At 36.2% G+C, this 9,847-nt stretch overlaps 1 protein-coding gene across 5 annotated transcripts in view; it reads right to left on the bottom strand.

Annotated features, from left to right (window-relative positions):
• Positions 1–6,347: 6,347 nt before the first annotated feature.
• Positions 6,348–9,847, bottom strand: part of Il13ra2 (interleukin 13 receptor subunit alpha 2) — a 60,079-nt gene continuing 56,579 nt past the window's right edge. For all 5 annotated transcript variants that reach the window (XM_048796847.1, XM_048796848.1, XM_048796846.1 and 2 more), the window contains 2 exons: positions 7,991–8,106; positions 6,348–6,708 (listed from right to left, as the gene is read on the bottom strand). In XM_048796847.1, the coding sequence (XP_048652804.1) occupies positions 6,658–6,708; positions 7,991–8,106 (167 nt within the window). In that variant the 3' untranslated portion in view covers positions 6,348–6,657. The remainder of the gene's footprint in view (positions 6,709–7,990; positions 8,107–9,847) is intronic.

The raw sequence follows: 9,847 nt of genomic DNA, 5'->3' as shown, positions 1-9,847 counted from the left end.
GAGAGAGAGAGAGAGAGAGAGAGAAAGAAAGAGAGAGAGATTTCCAAGAAAGAAGAGGGATGGCTATCCTTATGATATTAAAATGTATTATTGGGGCTGGGGATGTGGCTCAAGCGGTAGCGTGCTCGCCTGGCATGCGAGGGCCGCTGGGTTGGATCCTCAGCACCACATACAAACAAAGATGTTGTGTCCGCCGAAAACTAAAAAATAAATATTAAAAAAATTCTCTCTCTCTCTCTCTCTCTCTCTCTCTTTAAAAATAATAAAAATAAAAAAGAAAGGAAGCCTTCATCTATTTTTTTAAAACATATTTATAATGGCTGCAGTGAAGTCTGTGTCTATTAAATCCAACATCAGAATCCCTCAAAGGCAGCTGTCGTTTCTTTTGCCTGTTTTTTCTGTGTATGGGTCACATTTTCCTGTTTCTTTGCATATTTTATAGTTTTCTGTTGAAAATCAGACATTTTAGATAATATATTATAGTTATTCTGATCCCCTCAATGTTTGTTGTTTATTTGTTTAGGTACTTGATTAGTTTTTTAATAAAGTACATTCCTTCCCCTAAGTGTAGCCTCCAATGTTGCTCTTCAGAGGGCACAGCCTTGAGCTTGCTCTGACCTCTCCTTCCCCATCTCTCTCTTTTTCTCTCTCTTTGGGAATTGAACCTAGGGCCTTGCACATGCTAGACAAGTACTCTACCACTAAGCTATACCCTCAGCTCTCTTTTACTCTGCTTTATGGTTTAGACTTGAGGTGTCCCCCCAAAGCTCATGTGTGAGTCAGTGAAAGAAGGTTCAGAGGTGAAATAATTAGATAATGAGAGTTGTAACCCAGTCAGTGGATTAATCCACTGATAGGGATTAACTGGGTGGTAACTGAAGGCAGGTGGGGTATGGCTAGAGGAGGTGGGTCATTGGAGGTGTGCCTTTGGGGTTTATATTTTGTCCCTGGTGAATAGAGCCCTCCCTCTCTCTGTATTTCTCTCCCCCATCCCTTCTTTATTGTCATGTCCTGAGTTGCTTTCCTCTGTCACATCTTTCTGCCATGATGTTCTGCCTCGCTTTGGGCTCAGAGCAATGGAATCAGCCATCTATGGACTGGGACCTCTGAAATTGTGAGCCCCAGATAAACTTTACCTCCTCTATGTTGTTCTTATCAGATATTTTGGTCACAGTAGCAAAACAGCTGACTAAAACACTCTTTTTTCTATGATCTCCCTGTTAAGTTTCTGGTTTGCCTGCCTCATACCCAGTTGTTAGCCTACACTAATTATTAGTTGTTTACTCCACTGTTTTCCACAATGACCTGGAGCATAAATTCTTCCACAGTGTAGTACTATTAAATGCTGTCCCACTGTTAGGACAGTCTTTGAGACCTGTCGTTGAGGTTTACTACCAATATCAAGGTGGCTTTTCTTAGCTGCATTCTCTTTTAACTTGATCTTTTTTTTTCTCATTTGCTGTCTTGAGAATACCAATTTCCTCCTAACTGTTCACTAGAAAGATCTGCTTTTTCTAAATATGGCCCTTAGACTTGAACTTTCCCATTCTCTATCTGAAAAAAAAAATGTCAGTTCCCTTAAGGAGAGCTACAAAGCTTTCTGTTCTTATGGCTTCATCTCCACATTGGCAGAAACTCTGTATTATTGTTCTGTGAATAGGGGCAGGAATCTACAGTGGTACCTCTTACAGGCAGGACTATGGACATGGAATGAATCCCTGGTCTTCTTAGCTTTTCCTTTCTTCTGAGGGTGTAGCTTCTACCTACAAGCAAGCTGAGGTGACGGTTATTGGGGTCCAGTTTTCTTGGCCTGCTATGCATGGGATAAACTGTCTGTCCTACAAGTGATATGTGGGTAAAGGCCAGACCTCTCTTCCTGGAATAGAGCTTCTGCAGTATAGAGCTAGAAAGTATAAGGAAAGTTGGTAACCAATCCTTCTGGAAAGAAACCATACCCTTATATTGAAAGCTGGGAAAAGATGGAGCCCTGTGCTATTGGCTACAGTTACCTAGAGTAGGTTCCATTTCACTGAGCTGGATGAGGTGGGGAGAATAGTTTATGGTTCAAATGTCATAAACTCTAGCTGTTCTTACTAAGATTCAATAGATTTTCTTGAATAAATTTTCCTCTATTTAATGGAAACTTTTGGAACAATTTCCACAGAATTTAAATAGTTGGTTGTTTTCTTGTTTAATTATTACGGTTATTCTTATGGCAAACAGAATCCAGAGATCATCAGGTCACTAATCTCGAAGTGCTTTTTCAAATAATTTCTTTTTAGAAAGAATGTCTTAGGACTATTACAAGGATGAAAATAATAATGAGGGCTGGGATTTTGGCTCAGCGGTAGAGCACTCGCCTAGCACGGGAGGGACACAGGTTCGATCCTCAGCACCACATAAAAATAAAGGCATTGTGAGTTATTGGATGATCAGATTGAATCTTGTCGAGTATCACATTGTACATCTTGCTTAGATGTTGACGACTGCCAGTAATAATACAGTTTGTAATGAAACTATCTAAAATTCTTGTTTTATCACATCTGTTATCTGTAAAACACCTGTAACTAGCTTTTTTAATTTATTATTTGAATTTTAGGATAGTGAATCACTAATTTTTAGTTGCGGAAGTTAGCATTTTAGTGATAACTAAGCACTTCTGTCAGTCTTGGAAAAAAGGAACATATGTTTTGTGCTTTGAAGATCTCTGAAGAATTTCCCTTAATAGAATGGGCATGTATTGTAATTGTTTTATGTCAAATGATCTGTGCTGTAGAAAAAAAAAACATTAACCTTTGTTCAAAAAAGAAACGGATAAACTTGGCCTTTCCGAGTGGTAAGAATGATCTGTCACTATAATATACTGTATGTTTACATTTTATTTAATCTCTTATGTATAGGGTGATAACCTTCCCCCAAAACAACAGCGATTGCGATTGTTTTCTAGAAACTTATTCTTTAAAGTGCCACATTTGGCAGTACAAATGAGTTTGAGTGTAAGAGCCCAGAGATTTCTATATAGTTGAATGTCTAAAATGGTAAAATGTGCCACTGTGACAAGTTACAGTGGCTTATGTTTTTCATAGTAATTCAAATGAACTCCTATTTTTTGATAGTAAATGTCATTTAATAGTGTACTTGCCATTTGAGCCTCACTGCAAAATTAGTGCAGAGGAGAAAACAATTTTTAATGTAATCTTGATTTTACCTCATATACTGTACATTCCAAAACTCTAAACTTTTTAAAGGTTATAGATACACTACCAAACATATCACCTTAAAATTGTACAAGATTAAACTTCATAAAAATGGTAAAATATAATCTCATAAGAATACATAAACTGTGTAGCAAAAGTATCTTTAAAATCTATGGAAAATAAAAGTTGTATCATTCTTTTTTGAGATATGTTTATTGTATTCATATATTAATTACTTGCTACCTATTTGAGAAAATAAAATAAGGCTTTCCCTCTTCAAAAAAAAAAAAAATAAAATAAAGGCATTGCGTTGTGTCCATATACACCTAAAAATATAATAAATGTTTAAAATTTTTTTAAAAAAAGAAAATAATAATGAATTCCCATTCTAGTTCCACTTTAGACAAAAAAAAAATTTTAAAGAGAGAGAGAGAAAGAATTTTTTTTTTAATATTTATTTTTTAGTTTTCGGTGGACACAACATCTTTATTTTATTTTTTTTAATGTGGTGCTGAAAATCGAACCCAGTGCCCCGCGTATGCCAGGCGAGCGCGCTATCGCTTGAGCCACATCCCCAGTCCAAGACAAAATTTTTAACCTGCGCTTTTCTTCATTTATAATGAGAACTAAACACCACTCTGATTGCAGTAAGAATCAAAAGATCATTAAAATACAGTCATGTATCAGTAAACAAAGGGAATAATACTTTCTGAGAAATTAATCCTCAGGTTATTTGTTTTGTAGTGTGATCATCATAGAGTGCATTTACACAAACTAAGATGGCTTCAATATCACTAGGTGATATAATCTTATGGTAGCACCATCATATATGTGGTCTATCATTGACTGAAATGTCATTATGTGGTGCATAACAATAGCATATATAAAGCACCTAACACAGAATTGACTCATAGCAGATGTGATAAATGTCACTTCTCTCCCCTTCATGCAGATGACCCTCAGTCTGGATAGCTATATGTTTACACTAGCAGAGTATCTGAATTATGGCCTATGTGTAATAAATGTTGAATAGGATTTAAGATGGACTGATGAATGGAAGAATGAATGAAATGATCAGAGTGATTTCTAAGTTTACAATCTCTAATTTATCAATATAAAAAATATGGGTGATGTTCACATTTTAATGGTATAGTCTAAACAGTCTAATCAGAACTGATGCTCTCAGGGGTGGCTACATAATTAGCAGGGCAGAGTAGAGAAAGCAATGTGGGTCCTTCTCTTCAAACATTATTAAGAATTTCAACATGGCAAATCATTAAACCATGTTTGGGGCTATTCCAACCATGGGGTCCTTTGTAATTACACAGGACACATAACCCATGAAACTATCCTTGCTCACCTCAGCCCTGGAGTAAGGTTCTGAAGGACTCCTCCTGCTATAATAGGTGTTATACTTTAGTTGATGGATCTGGGAGATCTTAGGAGAAGGGTACCAAGTGAAGGGCTGAAGCAGCCCCAGGTGCAGAAGACAGATGACTTAGGACTATGACCTAGGGCACTGTCTGTATACCTAGCATTTGGGAAAAATTCAATTTCTTAAAATTCCATCATAATGCAATAAAAAAGGCAGTTCACAAAATTCAACTTCATTAAGTTTGGGTTCACATTATTGCAAGGTTAGTAAACCTACACAGGCTAGCAGGTCAGGAATTCCAGGGAACCTTTTCTAAGATTCAATGGATATTGATTCTCACATCCAATTTGTTGAGAGCAATGCTGTTTGGGACTTCTAGGATTATGTCAGTCATTCCAGAAATCCTCTGATGAGAAAGGCCTGTTATGCATGCCCTGAACAGGGGAATTAGAATGCTAGCTCTCCAAAACCCACTCAGCACCCCAGAATGGAGTTGCCTGCCATTTCCCTGCTTGACTTTGACCTCTCTCCTCCACATCCCTTTCTCCTCCCCATCCCTTTCTCCTCCCCATCCCTTTCTCCTCCCCAATATTCCCTAAGCATACCAACAACAATTTTGGCAAGCCCTGGTTTAACAGCAATTGTCTATCATATTATATCTTAATTCATATTACCATAGGGATTTTAATGTTTAATAATGACAGGTCTACTTACAGAAAGAGTGGCGCATTATATCATTGATTACAAGATAGTAGTTAAAAAATAATATTGTGGTTTACACTTCCGTTTTAGTTATTTTTCCCTTTTAGAGATGATCAATGGCAATGATATTCACAATTGTTGCCCTGCTTATGAGCTTATCTCTCCATTAAATTATTTTAGGAATTTTCATTCTAAAATACTATTATATATCCATGTTTTTCAAGTTGAATGTGCAAATGAATCACTGGAGGATGTAGTTAAAATGTAGATTGCTGAGTAAATCTTGGTTGGAGAGTTTTTAATAAGCTCCCAGGTGATGCCTACTCTACTCTGAATAATATTAAATAGAAAAGAGTCCTAACTAAAACCTGGCTCTTTTTTTTTTTTTTTGGTTTTAGATGGACACAATACCTTCATTTTACTTATTTATTTATTTATTTTCTAATGTGGTACTGAAGATCAAACCCAGTGCCTCACACGTCCTAGGCAAGTGCTTTACCACTGAGCTACAACCCTAGCCCCCAAACCTGGCTCTTGATTGTAATCTGTAGTCCATTATTCCCTAAATTTTAAAGCAACTATCTACACCTCGGTAGTCTACACTGAGGTAGACTCTGAAGTTTGTGTGTACTTTTAAAAGGATTCTTACCAATTTCACAGGCTTTTGCCTTTTGGTCTTTGAACCAAACCAAAACAAAACACAAACAAAAAAACCCCACACCGTCTAAAATTAAGAAAGGCTGTCTGCTCTTAGTATGGGAAATTCCCAAGCTTTTTCTTGTAGTTTATGACCTCTGAATTTCTCAAATATGATCCCTAGCCATTTCTTTATTTTCAGCCTTAAAGCACTGCATTCTTCCCACTTTTTTCTTTCATAAAATATGAAGCACATACTTAGGACTATGAATGTATTTAAAACTTTTTGCTTCCAAATGGTCCTCTTCTCAAGTTACTTTTAAAGCCAAATGATCTTATTAATGGTGAATACTTTTGTCCAGAGTGCAATTTAAAACAAGTAAAAAAAAAAAAAAAAAAAAACCAACAACAACAACAACAAAAAACACACAACAACCTCATTTTTCAAAACTCTGTAATATCTCCAGACTCAGGGCAAGTTGGAAAATCACATCACTTTATTAATACATCATTGAATAGAAATTTCACCTATCCCTTGACTTCTCTATGTGCATCACTATCACTACAGATTTATGAGGAAAACAAAAACTTCATAAAATCCAGTAAATTTACTACTAGCTGAGGGTTTCAGTACTCTAAAACTTATTTAGATGCAACAAAGTTTTACAGTAACATGTAATCAACATTTGAAGTTCCATTTAATAAAACTCATTTTAACCTTCAGCCATATAACTAGAAATTGGTAAGTCAGCATAGTGTCTCTTGATGAGAAAAAGCTTCTTTTTTTGTGAGAAAAATCTGAAATTTAGAAAGAGCTCTGTTATTAATAAATCATCAATAATTCAGAGAAAAAAAAACAAAGCATTCAGCAGACAAAGTGAAGCATTTCATGCACACTCATAGTATTAAGATTTTTTTCCCTTCAATTTACAACTTCTCCTTAAAGCCCACCAACCCATAGTGATCCCCTCCTCTTCTGAAATTTTATAACATTATCAGTCCAACTCAAATAGCAATTATTTAAAGTCATCTCAGAGTCTGGGCCTGGTGGCTCACACCTGTAATCCCAGCAACTAGGGAGCCTGAGGCAAGAAGATTGCAAGTTCTTAGCAATTTATCAAAGAACCTCTACAACTTAGACCCTGTCTCAAAATAAAAAATAAAGTAAAATAAAATAGTTTAAAAAAAAAAAAGGACTGAAGACGGGCGTGGTGGCCTGTAATCACAGTGGCTTAGGAGGCTGATGCAGGAGGATCGTGAGTTCAAAGCCAGCCTCAGCAATTTAAAGAAGTGCTAAGCAACTCAATGAGACTCTGTCTGTAAAGAAAATACAAAATAGGGGACTGGGGTTGTGGCTCAGTGGTAGAGCGCTCGCCTAACGTGTGAGGCACTGGGTTCTATCCTCAGCACCACATAAAAAAAAATAAATAAACAAAATAAAGGCATTGTGTCCATCTACAACTAAAAAAAAAAAAAAAAAAAAACTCAGTGGTCAAGTGCCCCCGAGTTCAATCCCTGGTGCCCTCTCTCTCCCCGCCAAAAAGGAATGAAGATAGAACCCATTAGGAAAGCACCCCTGGGTTTGATTCTCACTACCAAAAAAAAAAAAGTAGTATCACAGGTTATGTTTTTGCATGGATTTTGCCTCCTCCTACTAGTGCAAGAGTTCCAAGGGCAGGCTGCATGTTTTATCATTTTGACACGTCTCCTACCTAGACCCACACTAGTAGTGTACTTCACTCTATGACCATTTTCCATCACTCTACTTTCTCCCAATCCTTTGTTTTCCCTGTAACTCTTTCAATGTTCACTAATCTAGAAGTAAATAGTATTTCATATTCTGAACATGATTCTCCTATTTTGATAAAACTAACACCACACCAAATTCCAAAATGTAGCCTTTTAGGTCAATTTTTGGAATTACTGTATTTTTCTGAAGACATCATAATCTATACAGCATCAATTGTGTACCCACAGTGAGGAGGCAAAGTTATAAAATGTAGGCCCACCAGTTAAAAACAAAGGACTTTTTTTGTTATCTACTGTCTCAATCTAAACATTATAATGTTACACAACTTACCTTTTTCAGTACAGCTTTCTGTTTATACAAAAGCAGACAAGTTATTAATAAAATAAAAAATGAAACAAAAATAAATGGTATCACAAAAAATACCATAGTTTTCATCCGTACGCCATCTAGGATTAAAAATCACACAAAAGGGAGACTGTTAGAGGCTTATATCTAATTTTTTAAAACATTTCTTCCTTTTTTTAATTGTAGTTGTATACAATATCTTTATTTTATTTATTTATTTTTATGTGGCGCTGAGGATCGAACCCAGGGCCTCGCATGTGCTAGGCAAGTGTTCTACCGCTGAGCCATAACCCCAGCCCCAGCCACAACCCCAGCCCCTTACAACTAATTTTTGAAATCAAATTATTTTATAAATAAAGTTCTAGTTAATGGTGAAGAGTTGCATTAAACCTTGCAACCCGGCAGCCCCTGCTGTGTTTGTCAGTGTATAGATGCCACAGTGGTATTTCAGTATATATCATTCCATTCATTTGTGAACTACTTGTTTATACAATTACTTTATTGAACTGTGACTTTTTTCTGGATAGTATCAAAGATAGAACCCAGGACCTTGGCATGCTACGCAGTTACTCTATCACTGAGCACCGTCCCCTAGTCCCTGAACTGTGACTTCTTTTAATTTCAATCAGAAAAATAACTACCCTAAGTGCATTTCCTGATATGATTCTGTTTAAAATTTGACCTTGTGAATTTTCATTTAAAAATAGCACTGGGCGGGGCTGGGGATGTGGCTCAAGCTGTAGCGCCTGGGTTCGATCCTCAGCACCACATACAAACAAAGATGTTGTGTCCGCCAAGAACTAAAAAATAAATATTAAAAAATTCTCTCTCTCTCTCTTAAAAAAAAAAATACCACTGGGCACGGTTGTGCATGCCTTTAATTCCATAAACCCAGAAAGCTGAAGCATAAGGATTGAAAGTTTGAGGACAGCCCAGGAAACCTAGTGAGATCCTGTCTCAAAATTTAAAATAAAAAATAATAAGGGGTGGGAATTGAGCTCACTGGTAGAATGCCCTGGTGTTCAATCTCCAGTGTTAAATGAGTAAATAATAAAATATTAGTCGAGTGATTAAACAAATATGTTCTGTAAATCTTTTAACTCTCAGCAAATCAAATGTTTACTTATATCACCTGATGCTGTAAGGAGCAGGAGCTCCTCTTCAATAAAAATATATGTGTGCATGAGGAATGGAGCTAGTCTTTTTTTAACAGTAGAGAAATTTTTATTCAGCCTCTTAGCTCACAGCATGAGATAAAAGAAAAACAGTTCTTCTTAATCAATATTTTACAAAGCTACAGTAAAATATTTTACACTTCAGGAATTTATAAGGGATTACATTTCTCAAAAGTTGGGATCCAGTAAACAAAATTTAACTCCTTGAATTTTCTAGGTGACCCTTTCTTTATGAAAGTAACAAGTTCTAATTACCTATATAAATTTTAGGGCCAAGTTTTATCACTGGTGCTGTCTTTAGATCTGAAATGCTGCTATTTCAATCATCATTCAGTAATTCTACCTTAAAAATGAGTTTTGCATTTGGCAGAATCTGGGCATCAGACTGTTCTTTCTTCTCATAAACCCATTCTGATTCAGTCTCCAGTATAGCCTTTTGTTCTTTACTCATAGCCAGAAGTGATTTATCTCATCCTCTGATAACTTGGACTATTCCAACCTTAAAACTTGAAGGCTTGACATTTTTCTTCTTATTTGGACTCATTTGAATATTAGTATCAACAACAGTCCTGTCCTGTAGTGTTCTAGTGTATCAACAATGAACATCTCCCTTTTTTAGAAAAGTTGGTTTTATTCCCTGCCCCTTGTGTGTATGTGTGTGTGTGTG

The sequence above is a fragment of the Marmota marmota genome, unplaced genomic scaffold, assembly GCF_001458135.2.
Source record: "Marmota marmota marmota unplaced genomic scaffold, marMar, whole genome shotgun sequence".
In the NCBI taxonomy this organism is placed as follows: Eukaryota; Metazoa; Chordata; class Mammalia; order Rodentia; family Sciuridae; genus Marmota; species Marmota marmota.
This window is presented reverse-complemented; position numbering and strand designations above follow the sequence as displayed.